Below are 21,169 nucleotides of genomic sequence, written 5' to 3'. Positions count from 1 at the left end.
GAGCAGTTGATCAGATTGTGGAAAATTTAATAAGATTCAGTAAGAGTTTCAATGAAGGAGCACTACATTTTGTGTTAAAATAAGAAGCTAATATCTGAAACTAGAGAATTGGATTCTTGAGAAGCTGACCTGACCTGACTTAATTGGCTGAGAAATAGCTTATGAACATGATTTGTTGATACTTTTTTTTTAAAGCTTATTAATGCAAGTAGGCTTCAGAATTCAAATATATATACAAGTAATGAAATTCCATATAAAAGGTAATATGATCAAGTTCAGGCCAGGTGATTTAACACGGATCAAGTCCAATATGCCACTCAAAATGCTCATAACTAACACCAAAGTTGGGAGGAATACAAAGGCATTAGTTACTGGTGTTTCAGAGAGGACTCTCAGGCATCCAAAAGCTATAACAGCTGTATTTACTGCTATTGATTCTATTAGCAATGAACTAGCTACTATTATCCAGTCTCCTGTTCTTCATGACATTGCTATAACTAAGAAGGAAGAGAAATTAGAAGAATTAATGGAAATGAACCAAGGGTTGCTTCAATGTATGGGGGTCAGCCATTCTTCAATAGAAACTGTGCTTCGAACAACGTTGAAATACAAATTAGTTACCAAGCTGACATGAGCTAGTGGTGGAGGTTGTGTTTTGACATTATTACCGACCCGTATCCATTTCATTATTCTAATTTTTAACTGTGCCTTCATTCTATATATATTTTTTTTAATAATTCTATCTTCCATATTTTGAATATCTTGTGATTCTGGTTAAGTGGCATGCTTTTAAATTATTTAGGTCCACCTTACGTTACATGTTAAATATAATGATTATGTGAACTGCAAATTATTCCTTTACTAGAATTTTCACCCTTCCTCATTTTATCTTTAAAAATAACATCATAATCTATGTTACTAAACTAACATATAGAATAGGACTCTATAATTTTTTTTCCCCCTAATTAGTGCTGTAGATCAATATGTTATTGCAGTAAGGTTTGGATAAAATAGGACTTGCAGAAATTTGGTGATTTGAGCTGATAGGAAATCCATGGACATCTAATTTGAAGTGCTTTAGCAGAGGGGGTTGGCTTTAGGGGCAGAATTCTTTCCCAGACATGCTCTGCAATGCTATAAGGGAAAAATAAGAAAATTGAATTTCTTTTTAAATAACTTGGAGGAATATATTAATTTTTTGTACTACGCTTGTGCTATCTTCATGTTTTTCTCCTGAATTTTATCTATCAAATATGAAAAGGTAACAAACTGTGCTTTGACTTTATTAAATATTCAAACCCACTAAACTACTAAAGTGTTGATTTTGATGGACACTAATTAAAAAAAAAATGGTCACTTAAGGCACGTGACCCCCTATACACCACAAAATTGGTTACTTAAAGGCATGTGACCCCCCTGAGCATGAGTATAAAAAGCATTAAAAATGTGTAATCATAAAAGAAATGCGTCACTTACAAATTTTGATGTACTTGATAGGCCATGCAATTGAAAATCCTGTAACATATGCGTCTTTCAAATCAAAGCCACGAATTTTAGGCCTATATAAGGGCACACTAGAATCAATGAGATTAGTGATCCACACTCTCCAATAGTTAGAGCCAAGTGGAGCAGAACCTATGAGAGAATCTGGATCCACTGAATCAATCACACCCTTCGCGACAATTGATTTTGTCCCATGAAAATGCAATAGCTCTGTATGAGCATTTTCTTCACCATTAAAATTATATGCATCTCTAAACATCTCATACATCTTAGATATTTCCACACCATCATTTTGTAAAGTTGCACTCTGATTCTCTCCATGTAAGACCCATACAGTGTACTTAAAATTCATTCCTTTTATCACAATATGCTCATACACCTTATCGAAGCGTTGATATATTGAATTTTTACAACGGATACAAGGGTATAAAATGCTTTCTCAATTCCCCGTATTCAGTTTAGCCCAATTAACAAAACGTTGTGCTCCAGCTTTATACTCATCTGAAGCTCTACAGTTGAAAATTAATAAAAATATTTTTTATTATCACAAAAATGACAAGAACAATGTCTATGAGTAAGGTTATTTAAAGTTAAAATAACCTATCATTAAGGTGCATCCAGCCTTTATCCATTGATTATCCTGAGTAGCACCATATTACTTGACATTAGCGTTACCATAATTAATATGACATTAGCATAATTAATAAACCATTTTTTTATCAATATCTTTCCAATTTCCTAGATCATTAATGTTTAAAGGAAGATTATCATTCTCATTCATATATTCTTCATTTACTAAATCTTCAAGTTCATTCACATTTTTTTTCATTTTGATTCTCATTCCTATCTTCATTCATTAAATCTCTATATTCATTAAGATTTTCTTCATTCCTATGTTCTTCATTCACCAAGACTAGTACTCATAAGATGAAAAAACCAAATTCATCATGCACTTAAAACCTATGAGTAAAAGAGACAAATATGAGAAAAACATATCATATCAAAAAGAAGTTAAACAATTAGTACTCATAAGATAAAAAAAACCAAATTAATCCATAGACAGTGACAACCACTTGGAATGACCAACCACACGTATAGTAAGAAGACATAGGGAGAAAAATGAACTAATTTATAAATAGATATAATATACTATAGTATTTCCAAGAAACTGAGATTGCATAAAAACTATAAGCAACATCATATTATTTCCCATTTAAGACTCAAGTTCAACCCAATTTTACCAATTAGTCTTTTAAATCCTGTAAATGGAGATCTTGTTTCAGTCATTATCTTCACAAATATTTATAACTAAAATTCATAAAATAATAAAAAAGATCATAAAAAATTTCACCAAATAGGATTCACTTTGCAAAATAAGAATTACAGACCTTGATTAATTGAGACAACATGCACTAGATGTCTTCATTTGACTAATCTTAGGGAACAAGAAACATTCAATGGATCACCCTAGACGTTGAGAAGAAGCATGATTTAAGTTCTGAACAAATCTGTTAGGCAAAATTTTAAACAAAGCCTGGTTTGGCATCTGTATATTCGTACTTGAAGGAAATATACAAGAAATATTTTGGCCATGGGGCAGCAGAGGAGGAGAAAGATGTGATACTCTGCACTAAAGCTTTTAAATCTATGCTTCACCTGAGGCTTCTTCAGATTAATCATGTGAAATTGGTTGGAAATTTTAAATTACTACCTGCTGAGTTGAAGTGGCTACAATGGAAATGATGCCCTTTGAAAACTTTTCAATCTGAGTTTCGCTCTGGGGATCTTGTTGTCCTTGATCTCTTAAAAAGCAATATTACACAAGTATGGGGTTGGAGATGGTGGGACTGGAACAGGAACAAGGTGAGTGTTGTTATATATTTAACTATTTTATTTTATTAAATTTGTGATAGTTAGGTCATCTGATGTAACGACCAGGTCATTTGACTCCCTTTCCTTTTTCCTGAAATTTTACGGATAAATTTTTTCCGTTTAATTCTCTTTTCTGAGATTTGTTTCTCGTCGTTTAATGTCATCTCGAGTGCTCAGAATTGGCTTCTGAGACTCTTTTGTGTGGATTGACAACTTCCTTTGAGGACTGAGTCATTTTCATATTTTCACTTTTCAGGACACTATTCACTTTTGTCCTTTTCTCTATTTCGTCCTTTTCCCTATTCTGTCTTTTCCCCATTTGCCAGTTTTTGGCACAACCTCACTTTTCGTGCTCGGAGTTGGTTTTTGACTTCACGTGTCTTCAGCTTCAGTGGTTTTCTCGAAATACGTATCTTTACTTTTGCAAGAAAGTACTCTGGTTGCTCCCGGTGTCCATAGGGGCATGGATGCACAATTCTTTGGAATTCTTTTCTTTTCTTGGGGTGTTTTTCATAAATATCTTTTGAAGGTAGTTAACCCCTTTTGTAGGGGTCATTGTGTAATTAACGAAAGTTATTGCAAAATATCTCGTCTGGAGTCTGGATCCTCGTACGGGATTCATTTTCACTTTTCGTTGACTCGTAAATTCATAGAATTTCCTTCTGGTCGTTTTTCTCCAGTTTCAGAGTTTCTGGACCTGGTTGCTGCCAAACTTGTTCGGGGCATATCTCTCTGCTCGGGACTCAGTTTTTGACGTTATTTCTTCCATTGTTCATATTTTCTCATTTTGAATCTTTTTCGTTCACAGAGTTTTGCCGGTTGAGCTCATTTGCTCAAAATCCACTTTTCCGGACCCGGCGGGGCCCTTTCGGGGCAGTTTTTAAAACTTAATATAAATAGGATGCCCTAAAGTAAAAAATCAAAATTTCACTCTTCTTCTCCACCTCTTGGCCGGCAGCCATGGAAGCTTCTTGGCTGCCACCCTTTGACCTTCTCCTCTACTTGATTTCCTAAGTGAAATCTCTTCGGCCTTTACGTTTATCGCTCCCCTCGACGTGTTCTACCATTCCCCCTTATTAGAATTCATTTCTGACCATTTCTTGAGTTTGGGTTAAGAGTCAAGTTGTGATTTTCATGGGGCTTCCTTCGGATTCATGTAGATCGTGTTATCCCCGTCAAAACCCTTTGATTTCGGCGGATTCGGAACGCTTTTTTTTTTTTGTGGGGATTTGGGGTTTTCATCTCAAATTGAGGTAGAGGGTGTTATAATTTAAATTCTTGCTATATTACATGCTTGTGATACTTATATAACTTGATTACATGCTTGGATGTAAAATCTAAAGATGTTATTATTTATTTTTCTTGTGAATGATTTAATTTTCCCGGTTGTCCATAACTTTGTTTAATCATGTGGCATAATAGAATATTACTCCTTAATATGTAGATTGACATATATTAAATCTAGATTATTTGGACAAGTAATGAAGATTTTATTTAATATTTATCTTGAATAAAATATTAAATCATGTGGCCTTATCTAGCTTTAAATCAACATGTGATAGCATATTATATTAGGCCCTAGCATGCTCTTCAACATAGATTAAATTGAGAGTAATCGGAGAAGTTTTGAAATCTAGTAATATTTAATTAATTAGATTAATTAAATTGCTCCGAGTGTATTATTCACTCCATTGGAAATTCGACTTGAAATTCTTGATGTACATGCCATATAGTTTCATATATATTAAATCTAGAATATTTGATTAGGTTTTGAAACCTTTCATTTATTATTTTTCTTGTATTAAAGTTTAATACTCAAGGCCGTAACTTGCATGAAATGTACTTGTATTGTGTTCTTAAATCAAGTTATGACATGTTGAATAACATATATTAAATTGAGGTCATTTGGATGACTTTCAAAATCTAGAGATTTTAATTAAATGAAATAATTAAAATCCATTTAATGGTTCTTTGCACTTGATTAAGTTTCTAACCTTGTATTCATGATTGTCTTGATAAGTTCCTTCACGTGTATTATATTGAGCATAATCGGATAAGTTTGAGACTTACAATTACTTGTTTTACTTGTATGGAACTTAGTTCACTTAGCTATAACTTCTATTCCATGGAACTTTTAGCCTTTCACATATAACTAGACCCCGTGTATCTTGGTTTCATTAATGTACTTAATGAACTTGCATCATTGTCTTGGAATGATTTAATTATCCATGTATTGCTTAGTAAATAATTAAATCATTAATCTTATACTTGTGGTATTTTTGCATCGATGGATTTTATGTGATATATATCCTAATTTGTAGTCTATGTAGATGCATACTATGATTTCTTGACATTTCACATGCCATGTTAGTTGAGAACTTAGGGCATGACTTGTATGTTTCCAAAATCTTGATTCTACATGAAACGTGTTTAATGCATTACTTGTGTCTTAATGCAATATTGACTTGCATAACTTGTTGATTTTGGGACTTGGAATATCAATCAAGAATTGTCATGGCTAGGACTTGGTTCTAGTATGGGGGATTGTCCTCCTACACTATATTGCGCACTAGGGGAAAGGTACCCATGGGTTAGTAGCCCTAAAGTGATCTCAAGAGTACGGTTTTAATCTGGGCGATATCCGAGTTTTCACATTGGTTGATTTCACTCTTTAAATTTCAAGTTGCTATTCCTTGAAGATTTAAACTTGTCATGTATGTAAAATGCTTCAATCTTGTTTACTTGCATAGATATTATGTCTTGCTCTTCACTTCGTGTATTACTTCTATCGTGTTAATTGGAATGCTCCAATCATGTTAATTGCATTGATAATGTAATTCGTGTTAACTTGTATTCAAGTATACTTCTTGTCATGTTAATTGGTATGTTCCAAACCTTGTTCAACTCCATTAATAATATGATACTTGTATTCCAATATCCTTTTGTTGTGTTGTATGGAATTATTCTAAACCTTGCTTAATTGTATTGATAATGCAATTCATGTTAACCTATGTTCATGTATCCTTCTCATCGTGTTCTTGGATTATCCCCGTCTTGACTTGCTTCATATATGTAGATATATCATGATTCTTGTTGCTTATACTCCATGGTAGCTTAGGATGATCCCTGAGTCTAATCTTTGACATAGACGTTAGGTGGCATGATCCCTTTTGAACTATATCATGTTAGTCCTAAAAATCTCTGAAGAAATCAAGTGATTCTTGGGTCTAACTTGGTTAATTTTTCGCTGTCTTCCTAGTGGTGTGCTCTGTAGCACCCGATTCTATATTTTCAGAAATGACAATTTTACCCCTGGGGGCATAATCGTTATTTTTCCGATCTCTTGCTTCCGCATCAGTTCTCATTAAGTTCCACGACCTCATGGAAGGTCACTTTGACTTCTTAAAGTCTTGTTTTCTGTTTTCGCTTCCACATATTGGATCCATTATCGGGTCAATCTTCAGTTCATCACAGGACACGCTGGCCTAAAAACCAAGGTCGTCACATCTGAGGTCCAAATGTTTATGGAAAAATGATCCTTCTCATCCCTAGTCTTCCTCTATTGAGTTGTATTATGGCAACACACTTGTGAACCCTGATAGGACTCCTTTTGGCACTTAGTCTTTGGACTGAACTATTAAAAAATTAACCCTAAGTTTGTTAGAATATAGACTGAATCTGAATCCCTTTATTCTTGAATCCATTCTGGTTTAATGCAATTTAAATTAGTTAAATACTAAACAACTGCAATACATTATGTAACATGTTATATATATTATTATATCAGTGTATTTAGATTCTTATATACTTGATTAGGCTATTGGGTGTGTATGCCTCACAATTCATTCTGCTTCCCATTCGATAACAATCTACTGGTATGCATTCTGAAGCATTTTTAATTCTCAGTATGTATGAACTAAATGATATCTGTGCTATGGGTCTCTCTGGTAAAGTTTGTATAGTGACTACTTGTATAGCTCGTACATTATGCTTAATTTAGTATCCAGATTTCTCTATGGAAACTGCACACAATTTATTTTTGTATTGAGAAAAACTTCTTGTACAGATGGCTGAGAAGTTGATGGTTATGAAGCTCTATGATTGCCCCTTTCTTACTGAAATCCCTGATCAATCTGGGCTCCCTTTGGAGAAATTGGTCATTGCAAGGGACTGGTTAAGATGCATAAAGAATTACAGACCTTGTTTTAAATCCTTCCATATTTTAGAGACAACATGCACTAGATGTCTTCAAATATGGGATTTTTTTTTTTTCATAGTTTGCACATCAGACATGTAACTACTTGTATCTAACGTATATTCATGTGTCACACGTACTAGATATAAAACACATCAAACTCAAAGGATATTCACACAAAAGATCAACTGAATTATAGACCTTGATTAATTGATTTAGAAAAAAAAAAAAATTGAAACAAAACCCATACATACAAGTTCGCACCTGCAGAGAGAGGGCTTGAGAGTTGAGAGACAGTGGGCCAGAGGTTGAAGCTTGCGAAAGCCGAACCCAATCGAACTGGAACAGCGGGATTTGGAAATTGAAGGATATGGGTTTTGATTTTTTGAACAATCAGATATGATATGTTGATATTGGTGCTGATTTTTGTAGATTTTGTACTTTGCAGTTGCAGAGATAGAGAGAGGGCAAGTTCAGAGTTGAGAACGAGAATAGAGATGGAGACGATTTGGGAGGCTGAGATGACAAGAACGAGAATAGAGATGAGGCAATTTGGGAGGCTGAGATGGAGAACGACGGTAGGAGATGAGGTGATTTGGGAGGCAAAAATGATTTGCCCTAAAAGTTTAATCATTTGGGGGGCTGTATGTGTGAGGCAATATATATTTTTGTATATAATATATATATATATATATATATATATATATATATATATATTAAGAAACTAGCAGGAATAAGACTCGCGCACGGTGCGAAACTATATTCACTTACTACCACGGTGCCTAAACCGTGGTAGAATAACTTACTATCACAGTTTTTCATTAACTGTGGTAGAAATAGCGGTTTAAAAAGTTTGAATAAATACGCGCTAAATTTAATTGAAATGAATTCACTTTCTACCACGGTTATTTTATAACCATGGTGAAATAAATTCACTTTCTACCATGGTTCTATTATAACCGTGGTAGAAAGTATAATTTCTACCATGGTTTTTCATTAACCGTGGTAGAAAGTTTTTCTACCACGGTTTTACAATAACCGTGGTAAAATATATTACTTTTTACCACGGTTTTAAAAAAATCATGGTAAAAGACACTTTCTACAATGGTAATTTTAAAACTGTGGTAAAAAGGGCGTTTTCAAAAATATTTTTCTTGTAGTGGATTTAATATTCTTCATGCCATAGTAGTTATAAACTTAGAGTATGTATTGTGCTTCCAAAAATTGGTTTGTGCATGGTAGATGGTTTTACATTGTATATATATGTTTATGTTAATATATATGCGTTATTGCACAAATTATTGATTTTGGAAACTTGGGATGTCGTTGTTATTACTAAGGCTAGGGCATGGTTCTAGTATGGGGGATTATCCCTCTACAAGTCTAGTGCGCACATAGGGAGGTTACCTATGGGCTAGTAACCCTAAAATAACTATGGTGTCTTTCTGATCCATCATGATGTCCAAGTATCCACTTTGGTTTAATTTCGCACTTTAAATTCCAAGTTGATAACTTTGTGAGTTTGCATCTCATTGCATTGCGTTGGGAAGTTCCAATTTCGGCTAAGCATTTTGGATTAATTTACATTGAATTGCAAAGTTGTGTAAAGATAAGTTTATGTATGCTCATTCCTTACGAGTAAACTTGTTTACTCACCCCAAAGTTATCGGGTTGTTTTGCAGGTATAGAGACTTTATTTTGGGATGCATCGCATCCCCAAGTTGCTTTGATGCCTTGAAGTATTTTGGAAAACATGTAAGTGTTAGCATGTAGTATCATTTTGGTGTAAAATGCTATCTTTGTCTTGAAATATGTAATGTTTTCCTTAGTACACTTTTTGATGCTTAATTTGTATGCATGACATGAGGCCAAGGGCCAATCATGTTTACGTTAGCACTTGTACTCATTTAGTACTATATTTTGCTTTAAAAACGTCTTTTGACCAACTTTGGAGGTTTAGCATATGAAATTTGTGTAATTGACATGTATGAGGCAATGAGCCATTTTTTTATATTCAATTATTTATATTAAGGTTGTTGACATGTTCACATACTCACATCTCCTTAAAAATCAGTTTTAAACTTTTGTTTTTGAACCAATTCATGATGGGATTTGAGGCATGGGTAAAACCTCAATGATTTTGACATGTAGTAGCTCCTACAACACCCTTTCGAGTCATTTTGGCCAACTAAAATGCCATTTCGGTCGATCGATGGCTTTTGGGAACTTCATTGAACAGTATAACACACATTCCAGTAGCCAAAATCATAATTTGGGTTCATTTCAGTCGACCGATGCCTTATTTTAGTCTACTGAAGTGACCTTCCCTCAAAAACCAGCTTCCAAGAAAATTTTTGTTCATTTTGGTCAACCAAAATGCTATTTTGGTCGACCTATATAGCTTGCATACACCAGCCTTCTAGGTTTTGTTTCAGCATTGATGTTCCGAGTTCGAATGGTCATACCGTCTTCATTTCTAACCCAAATGGGGTGATTCTTGAGCCTAAACTGAAGGAGTTTGAGTTAGCTTTTCAATGGTACCAATGCTATTCTCATATTCAAATCAGAGTGAGTTATTCATGTTTTAGTGAGATGGTGTCAGTTTTCACTTAAACCGAGAAAGGGCATTTTGTAGGATTCTTGTCCAAAGTTCTTAGAACCTCTTGGAATATTGTGAAGTGATTGTTTTAGGTTGTGTGGACCTTATTTGACTTGCTTAGGGTCAGATTTCCCTCTTAGTTGTAAATTGACCATTTTACCCTTAGTTAACGTATTTTGCTCGTTTTGACTCTCGTTTTCTCCTTCATTTTCTTTAAGTTCTGTGACTTCATGGAAGGTCACATTGGTATAGGGATGATTTATATCTCTAGAGGCCTTGGTTTATCTTTTGCTTCCGTGTTTTGGATTCGTTACCGGGTCATCACAAACGTACTAGGTCAAGAAAAATTTGGGTCGTTACAAGTGGTATCAGAGCTCCTAGGTTCGAAAACCTTAGGACGACGGCTTTGAGTGCATATCATTCTTTTGTTGGTACACTTTGATTTATTCACAGGCCTTTGATAACATGTTTTGGTGTTGTAACATGTTTACGTGTTTCTTGGTATTATGACATGTTTCTATACTTATATACTTAAGTGCTTAAATAGTATCCTTGTTTGACATGTATGCTTATTTTCCTAAGTGCTTAACTATTTAAAGAGGTTTTCTTTGACTGCTTTAGCATGACCGTATTTTGCATACCTTGTCTTGCTTTTTGTTTGTGCACTCATAATGTGAGTTGCATTTGGTCATAATAGCTTATGTTATTGTTAACCTCTTTCCTTTTGTACATTTAGCACCATGGTTTTGACTCGCGGAGAGTCTTCTCGTTATGATGGAATGGATGAGTAGGTTGAGGACACAGGGCTCGCACGGGGTCTAGGGAGGCCCAGGACTCGACCTCATGGTGTAAATCCTAATCCACCACGAGCGCCGACTTATGAGGAGCAGATCGCACAGGGAATGGCTCTGGGGACGTCAGAGTCCACTCAGTAGATGTTTCAATAGCATATTACAGGGCTGTAGATTTCGGTACAGGTACCAGCACCGGCACCAGTTGCTAATGAGGCATTGGACTACTTCATGAAGTTACAACGGGTTAAAATCGACTAGTTTGCTGGGAGTATGGATCTGCTTGCTTCAGAGGCATAGTTTGATCTCATGGTACACAAGCTCCATAGTATGGCAATACCTATAGACTGATTGAGGATCTCCTTGACAGCCTTTATGTTCATGGGAGATACCGATATTTGGTGGAGGTCTATGACCGATATTCACGATGTGGAGGTGATGAATTGGGAGGAGTTCAGGACATTATTCTTGGACCGCTTCTTTCTGAGGGCTATGAGGTAGGATATGAGAGTGCAGTTTATAGGTCTTTATTAGGGCATGATGAGCATCATTGAGTATGAGACACGCTTCACTTCTCTTTCCCGCTATACACCGGAGATGGTAACTATCGATGAGCTCAAGGTAATGAAGTTTCAGGATGGGTTACATCTTGATATTAGGCCACGAATTTCAGTGTTGGATTTGAGGACCTATGGAGAGGTGGTTCAAAGGGCTATGATGGTTGAGGTAGAGGACTGATCTACGCACATCTAGGTTCATTAGATTGGCTAAAGGTAGGTATACTTACCAAATCCTACGACCACATGCCCAAAATCCTAGCGTATTTAACGTTATTCCTCCAAAACAGTAGTTGGCTGATCACACACTTGTGTCCCCAACTGAACCACATTCCCAATCCTGAATAATTGACGAAAATTAAGCACATAATGCACATACAATAAAACACAATAAAAAAAAATCCACATAAAACAACGTTCCTCCTAGTAAAGAAAATCTCTTTTAGAAATCAACTTTACCTGATTGGTTCACAATTTCCTTTCTATAGTTCGGAGGTACTCACCCAACCTCGAAACCTAAGCTCAAGCCACAGCTCAAAAATAAAATACATTTGTCTAAGCAAATACCATAGGCCTAACCTTTATCCTCCTTATACGCGGAATACAAACCGTCTAAGCTTTATAAAGGAACTTAGAATGTCACAACCTGATCCCCATACTCCCCGAAACGTGATATAATATCATTGCTGTGTTCCGATAAGAACTTCATCTGATCCTAAACTCCTGAAGAGTTCTCTTTATCTACCTCTTTTAAAGGTAATACGAAAGTTTAACTATATGTAGGTTAATTCACACCAACTCTACAAGTATCATTCACTATATTATTAACGAGTAAGATTACCCTTGTATGCTCCTTCATCTCCAAGATTCAGTATACTCTTTCTTAGATACATCGTAATCTCCTTCATTAGGATCCTCTACGGACTCCTATTCCTCATTTGTCTCATTTATGAGAACAACTGAAGCTGTGTGAGTCCCGTTATGTAGTGACCTAAATCACACACTCCTAAATCCTTCCTTGGCCTATACTTCTAAAAGTAACGCCAACCAAAACTAAACCTTCGATCCCAAGTTCTACTTCTGACAAAGAACTCAATAATGTACTCCTTTGGGTCTGAATCACTGTTGCCTTGGACTCCATCCTCCTCCTAGTGTCAACCATTCCATAATTATGAAATATAATTGACATCTGCTCCTCCTAACGAACTGTAAAAGAGTACAACGAATCCTAATATGGCTCTAAGTTTTAAGAGACGCAACGCGGAAGTCATCTAATGAAAGGCACTCCTAAGGACACTAGAACCTGGAGTGCTCTGATACCAACTGTGATACCCCTTGATTCTAGAGCCACGGGTGATCAAGTTCGAGCACAGATCCGAGGGATACCAAACAATCAATATGTAAATAAGCAAAAGTACAAAAGAATTAAAAATAAAATAATAAGCTGATAAGAATTCTAAATACGAAAATACTCCAAATAAAATATTATAAATTTATTTAATTTAATTTTCCAATCCTTACAACTCGAGAATCTATCTAGTGGACCCCTAATAATCCCAAATGAACAATAATTACAAAACCAATCCAAAACTAAAATAAGATATGAAATCCTATGTAGTCAGAAGAGTAAGTGACTGTATCTGCTTCATCATGATCAAGCTCTAAGCCTGGTACTGACGAACACTTGAAAAATAAGAATGGGTCAGGCCCACATGCAAGTTCCATCCTACTACATTCCATACATAAACCCGATACGCAGATACATCCTAAACAGCTCGGCAATAACTAAAATAGTCCATATATATATGGATAAACACTATAGGATGTTCGCTAGCCTATAGCATAGTTCGGGCTGAGTAGAAGGTAACAGGTAAATCCCACTTTTTAGCGGCCATGTACCTAGACCTACCAAGGAACATAAACTATATCTAGTTACCCAACCTTTGCGATATACGCACCCTAACCATGATCATGAAACTCAAGCTCATACCAAAGTATTATATGTATATATATAAATCCTTCATAATACAGAAAAGTGAAGCAACCATCCGTTATGTCATTCAACTATTTTAGTTGACAGGACATGCATCCATGTAGGATTTAACTATTTTAGTTAATCCATTCTGTATGTATAAAGAGGTAGGACTTAGCTTTTTGATCTAATCTATCTCTGATATGCCTCCGTCCCATACCGGAGCATATAATGCATATGATCCATAAATGATGCACACTAAAATGAACATCGAGTACATCCAAAAACCAACATAATAGAAATCAGTTATAAGTAAGATCCTATCATGCATCCAGGATATGATAATAATCATATAACATCCGTTTAAATTGCTAAGTAATAACAAACAGTTCAAACTATCCATATCCGCATAATTGACAGAACAGAAATTAAAACAGTTCATCAATTAACATCTATAGCATGTGACAGGATTTTTGGAATTTAAAACCTGAGCACATTATACTAGAATTCCCAAACAATCCTTTTCCATACTAGTTCATTTAAGTTACTAAAACAAAGATTAGTAATTAAATTCTCCTCAATCCTGGGTGGCATGTAAATTAATATTTCAATCCCCTGATGTTTATCCAATCCCAATTACAAAACCGGTGCATGGTATCATGACACTCAAAAGTCTAAACTACACATTATATAAAACCCCAACAGTGTTTTATATTAATCCATTTAAATTCATTAAAACACAACCCCCAAGTAAAACCTCCTTAACTCCTGACAGCATGCAACTTAGTATCTAAAGCTCATGATGTCTATAACCGTAACCTAAACCAACCTTTCTGGCCTTCATTAAATTATATATATCATTCATATAACATCCCATGAATAATTTAATATCAGACCCTTTAAGTTGCTAAAACAAACTTAGCAAAATAAACCTTCCTCCTTCTGTGACAGCATGCCCGTTATACATTTGTATTTCATGATGTCTCCTACAAATAGCACACCAACCTATACTAACTATTTTAAGGGTCTAACATGTTAATTTTAAACATTTACAACCTCCCATAACTTTCCAGAAATTCCATTAAAGCCCCTAGAATCAAAAAATTGTCTGAAAACACCCCATAGGGGTTTTTTTCAAGGGAGCCGGCTCCCCCACCATGGGAGCCGGCTCTATAGCTTCCAGAGCTGGCTCTCTATGAGGGTAAGCCGGCTATCTCTTCATGGGAGCCGGCTCCCTCCATTAGGGAGCCGGCTCTCTCCCTGAGAGCCCCCCCTACTTCGTCCGGTTGTCTTCTGCATTTCCGGCGAAGTTCAACGTCCTATCCCAAATCTTTTTAACATTCTTAGGGTTCTATTTAAGTTCTTATAGTCCTAGAAACTCCTCATATTCCTGTGGGAATTAATTAACAAAAATCTAAAACGAAAACACAACAGTTTATGCAAGAGAACCAACATTAGTTAATTAAGCATGCAAACAATTTAAAGTCTGATAACTTGCATCAAATTTTCGTTTAAAAGTTGAATTATTTCCTGGAGACCATATAGAATGCATAGAACACAAGTTTACAGGAAGGAGATAGAATTAAAGTTGCTTTTACGTTTCGGTTTGAAACCTATCAACATCGTCTCTAAATTCTAGCGAATCCCAAGACTGTTCTCCCCTTGTACTCACTGTTCTCCTCCTCTATTGCCTCTTGGTTCCACCTACGAGCAACTCATTTTCCTTATACCTTGAACCTTTCTACTTTCTCTCAAATTTCTCTCTCTTAACCTCCCAAACCCTTCTCTGTATCTCTCTGCCTCACAGTACGTGATTAGGGTTCTCCACCCTAGCAGACATAACCAAGTATATATATATATATATATATATACGGCTAAACCCTAAGTTGGATTATACAGTATATATATAGGCTTCCACGAAACCCTAAATCTAAACCCCAAATAAAATACAAGTCGACGACCACAATTACACAAAACAATAAAACCTTACGACACATGCAAATTATATAAGCTACCAAATATAAGCTACCAAAATTATACATCAATTAAATCATCAATAATCAAATATTTAAATTAACCAACAATTAAATTAAAACAATTTCAATTAAACAATTAATTTAAAATAAATACACACTTAATCAATTGAGTAAATAATTAAATAAATACACCATTAATCAATTAAGAAACCAAAACACATAAGTCACATAATTAAATAAAAATGCAATAAAAATCAAAATTAAATTCCCATTTTATCCTTTTGAAAACTAGGGGTAATACACACAGTTACAAAACACTTCAATCCAAGGCATGTTATGATACACAAGTTCAAATATAAATCCTGGACATGGAATGCAACTACATGGCATGTATCTGGATAATGCACAAAGTGAAATTCAGACAAAGAAATATCCCATACTTCATTTCAACAAAATCAACATCCTAAGATCACTCATGGCTCGTGACTCCCTCTATGCAATAAATAAGCAGAAAAATGATTGTTTATGGCTCGCGACCCCCTTTAAAGCTTAAATGAAGCAAATGATGGTCAAAGACTGCTAATAACAAGAGACTTACCATTTTTGAATCAAAATCACGACCAAAAAGAACGTTGGTCTCAAGCCCTTACTTAGCTTTCAGAAATGAATCTTCAGTGGATAATATCAAGCAAATGGCAATTTAATAGACAGTTTTCAAGATTATGCAAACATACCCCCAAACTTACTTCAAATGACAGTTCAAAAGTTCAATCATCCAAAGAACAATAATGACATCCCAATCATGCATTTTAAACTCCAAACATCCATTTCGCTCCCCCAAACTTATTCAAAGATCAATTCTAAGAAGATTTATTCCAAAGATGCACAAAAACTCTCAAACCATCAATGTGACAAAAATGTGTGCAAAAGGGTGTATATACGAGTAATAAGTTGCAATTTATTCCAAAATGTAGAATTATTCAAAGAATATCACATTTGACAAGTTTCAAGTTCATAAAGCAACATTAGACATTTGTAACGACCCAGTCATTTGCCTCCCTTTCCTTTTTCCTGAAATTTTACGAATGAATTTTTTTCGTTTAATTTTCTTTTCTGAGCTCTGTTTTGTGTTGCTTAGTGTCATCTCTAGTGCTCAGAATTGGTTTCTGAGACTCTCTCATGTGAATTGACAACTTCCTTTGAGGACCAAGTCATTTTCGCATTTTCACTTTTTGGACACTATGCGCCTTTCGTCTTTTTTCCTGTTTTGTCTTTTTCCCTATTCTGTCTTTCCCCCGTTTGTCACATTATTGGCACAACCTCACTTCTCATGCTCGGAGTTAGTTTTAACTTCCCGTGCCTTCATCTTCAGTGGTTTCCTCGAAATACGTATCTTTACTTTTACAAGAAAGTACTCTAGTTGCTTCCGGTGTCCACAAGGGCATGGATGCACAGTTCTTTAAAATTTTTTTTCATTTCTTGGGGTGTTTTTCGTAAATATCTTTTGAAGATATTTTATTTCAGGGGTATCTAAGAAAATATCTTTTGGAAGATATTTTCATTCTGGGGCAGTTTCGCAATTAACCCTTTTTATAGAGGCCATTGTGCAATTAACAAAAGTTTTTGCAAAATGCCTTGTCTGGAGCCTGGATCCTTGTACGGGATTCATTTTCACATTTCGTTGAGTCATGGACTCTTGGAAATTCCTTTTGGTCATTTTTCTCTAGTTTCAGAGTTTTTAGACCCGGTTGCCGCCGAACTTGTTCGGGGCATAACTTTCTGCTCGGGACTCAGTTTTTGACGCCGTTTCTTCCGTTATTCATATTTTCTCATTTTGAATCTTTTTTGTTCATGAAGTTTTGCCATTTGAGTACTTTTGCTCAAATTTCACTTTTCCGGACTTGGCAAGGCCCGTTCGGGGCACTTTTTGAGATTTCTTTAAAAGGGGGGTGAAATATTTTATTTTTCATCTTCCCCACTCTCCTTGCATGACCTGAAGCAGCCATGGATGCCCATGGAGCTTCCACCTTCTCTCTCCTCCTTTGATTTACTTTTCTTAAGTGAAAAGTCTTCGGCCTTCACAGTTTTTGTTCCCCTCGACGTGTTCTACCATTCTCCCTTATTAGAATTTATTTCCGACCACTTCTTGAGTTTGGATTTGAAGTCAAGTTGTGATTTTCATGGGGCTTCCTTTGGATTCATGTAGATCATGTTGTCCCCGTTAAAATCCTTCGGTTTCGGCGGATTCGGAACACTTTTTTTTCGGTGGGAATTTGAGGTTTTCATCTCAAATTGAGGTAGGGGGTGTTATAATTTACTTTCTTGCTCTATTACATGCTTGTGATGCTTATTCAACTCAATTGCATGCTTGGAAATTAAATCTGGGATTTTTGATTATTTATTTTCTAATATGAAATTTAATTTTCCCGGTGAGTTATAGCATGTTTTAAACTTGTGGCTTGACATTATATTACATCTTGATAGGTTAATTAACATATATTAAAATTGGAGCATTTGGATAAGAAATGAAAATTTTATTTAATATTTATCTTAAATAAAATATTAAATCATATGGCCTTAACTAGTTTGAAATCAATATGTTTTAGCATATTATATTAGGCCTAAATACACTCTTCAACATATGCAAATTTGAGAGTAAACGGTGATGTTTTAAAATCTAGAGAATAATTAATTATTTGATTAATTAATTTATTCCGGGTGTACTATTCACCCCATTTGAATTCTGACTTGACATTCATGATTTACATGCCATATAGTTTCATATATATTAAATCTAGAATATTTGATTAGGTTTTGAAACCTTTCAATTATTATTTTTCTAGTATTAAAGTTTAATACTCAAGGTAGTATCTTACTTAGAACTTGCTTGTATCATGGTTTTAAAACAAGTCTTGACATGTTGTATAACATACTTTAAATTGAAATCATTTGGACGAGTTTCAAAATCTAGAGATTTTAATTAAATGAAATAATTAAAATCCATTCAATGGTTCCGTGAGCTAGATTAAGTTTCTAACCTTGTATTTATGATTTCCTTGGCAAGTTCCTTCACGTGTATCAAATCAAGAATAATCAGATAATTCTTCAAACTTATATTTAATTAATTCCCTTGTATGGAATTTAATTCACATGGTTACATCTTGTATGTAATGGACTTGTAACTTGACAATGAACTTGGCCTTAGTATGACCCTAGAAATAACTTGTTCGTAGAACATTTGGACTTGCCATGTAACCTTGATAATTTAATCCCTTAAGTAGATTAAATTTCCTTTTATGTCTCCCTCGAGTTAATCATACCTTGATATCATGTATCTAGACTTCTTGTATCTTGGTTTCATTAATGTGCTTAATGAACATGCTCATTTGTTTCGGAATGGTTTATTCACACATGTGTTGTTTAGTATACAATTCAATCATGTATCTTATACTTATGGTATATTTGCTTCGATGGATTCCATGTGCTATTTATCTAGGTTGTGGTCTATATAAATGCACACATTGATTTCTTGACATTTCACATGCCATCATAGTTGAGAACTTAGGGTATGACTTATGTGTTCCAAAATCTCGGTTGTGCATGATATGTGGTTAATGCATTTCTTGTATTTTGATACAATCTTGACTTGCACAACTTGTTGATATTGGGACTTGGGATATCAATCAAGAATTGCCATGGCTAGGACTTAGTTCTAGTATAGGGGATTGTCCTCCTACACTATAGTGCGCACTAGGGGAAAGGTACCTATGGGTTAGTAGCCCTATAGTGATCTCAAGAGTACGGTTTTAATCCGGGCTATATCCGAGTTTCCACATTGGTTGATTTCTCTCTTTAAATTTCACGTTGTTATTCCTTGAAGATTTAAACTTGTCGTGTTATGTGAAATGCACCAATCTTGTTAGATAGCATGGATTTTATGCTTTGTTCTTGATTCTATGTATAATTCATATCGTGTTAATTGGAATGCTCCAATTATGTTAAGTCGCATAGATTTTGTGACGGCCCAAGTTTTTCAACCCGGTGCGTCAGTGATGAACCGAAAGATGACCCGATAACGGATCCGAAATACAGAAGCAAAAGACAAAACAATGGTCTCTAGAGATACTTCATGGCTCTAAGACACCATTGTGACCCTTAACGAGGTCACGAAACCCAAAGGAATTAAATGGGGAAGCAACGTTTCAAAAACGAACAAGATTGAACCTAGGGGCAAAACCATTATTTCCAGCTTAAAAGTGGGTGCCACCGAGCACACCATTGGAAAGAACGAAAAATTAATGAATTTAGACTCAAGAATCACTTGATTCGGAGTCCGGATGAAGAAGATATGGCTTACGGAAGAAGAAGGGGCAAAACGGTCAAAAAGAGGCAACCCATGAACATCTAACCGGTTGGGAGACCTTCCTAACTGGTTAGGAGGCCAAAAATCTCACCAAAAACACTGCCCATGCACATGTAACCGGTTACAAAACCCCTCGTAACCATTTACATGTGAAGGAGGCAGAATGGGCAGCTCAAAAACCTGGTAGCAGGGGTTTTTCTGGGAAAAATGGAAATTTGAGGGCCAAGATGACATTTTCTGGAAAAACTCAAAGAAGAAACCCCCCTCAAAATCAAGTTTTCTATGTGACTTGTTAAGAAAATTGAAAAATACACAATGTGAAATGTCCAAAATGCCCTCCCAAGAAAACTGGTCCAGAGGGTCCAAAAAGCTGCTAAATTTAAAAACTGAGAGCTGAACTTTGGATGCGATTTCCGATACCAAGATGGCATTTTCTGGAAAAACACAAAAAAGAAACCCCCCCCTAAAATCACATTTTGTAAGTGACCATGTGAAGAACGGAATTTATTTCCCAAATAAAATTCCCAAAATACCCTTAGGTCAGAATATGCAACAAAAACGCAAAATGAGTCTGTTGGAGGCTCAAAGGTTTTGCCCGAAAATGACTATGCATGCAAACGTAACTTACCTATTTAGACGTGCTACAATGGTCCAAGGCTTAAAAATATGGCCGATACAAAATATGACCCCCCAACGGCCAAAATGCCAAAAATGAAGTTTAGAATGAAAACTTGAAACCTAAAATCATGAAATGGTTTTGAAATGCCGTTTGACCCTTGGCCACACTTCATGTATGTTAAATGAATGCTAATGGAAGAAGTTCATACATAATGCACGCTCCGGTGCAATATAGCATACTAAAACGCATGGTTTTCCATATGTTCTCATCGAAGGCAAAAATGAACATCCTTGACATAAATGTAATTTCAAAAAGAGTTTGGCCATTGGCCTCATGTCATATACATAAAAATGAGAATCAAAAAGTGTTCTTAGGCACACATTACAATTCTAGAAGCAAATATACACATTTGACATATAAGGTTACAAATGGCTTTTCAAGCCAACCTTTACAAGAATTGAACCCTTCAAGTTCCCAAATCATCCAAGCATGGTGAGAATCTCTAACCTTGAATCCTGTACCTAAAATATGCCCCAGTATCGTAAGGGTGAGTAACATAAAGCTACTCGTAGGAAATGAGCATGCATCGACCTACGTTTTACAAGTTTGCATGATTAATTATTGTGGTTCATTCCACCTAACATCTATATCAAAGGTGAGACTCAATGAGCATCCTAGCTACCTAAGATCATTTCTAGCATCAATCACCTCATTCATGAAAT

At 35.3% G+C, this 21,169-nt stretch overlaps 1 protein-coding gene across 1 annotated transcript; it reads left to right on the top strand.

The window, feature by feature from the left end:
* Window positions 1–265: 265 nt before the first annotated feature.
* On the top strand, window positions 266–634 carry LOC132304924 (mevalonate kinase-like). Its single transcript, XM_059802623.1, has one exon. It carries the CDS (start codon window positions 266–268, stop codon window positions 632–634), a length of 369 nt encoding a protein of 122 aa, XP_059658606.1.
* Window positions 635–21,169: the final 20,535 nt, after the last annotated feature.

The sequence above is a fragment of the Cornus florida genome, unplaced genomic scaffold (assembly GCF_030987335.1).
Source record: "Cornus florida cultivar Cherokee Brave unplaced genomic scaffold, ASM3098733v1 CherokeeBrave_3.0.0_Hap2_Chr04, whole genome shotgun sequence".
Lineage (NCBI taxonomy): Eukaryota > Viridiplantae > Streptophyta > Magnoliopsida > Cornales > Cornaceae > Cornus > Cornus florida.
The sequence above is the reverse complement of the archived record's forward strand: the minus strand, read 5'-3'. Positions and strand labels throughout refer to the sequence as shown.

Excerpts from the sequence above, each read along its gene's own strand:
- LOC132304924 (XM_059802623.1), top strand. The coding sequence starts at position 266 with ATGATCAAGTTCAGGCCAGGTGATTTAACACGGATCAAGTCCAATATG.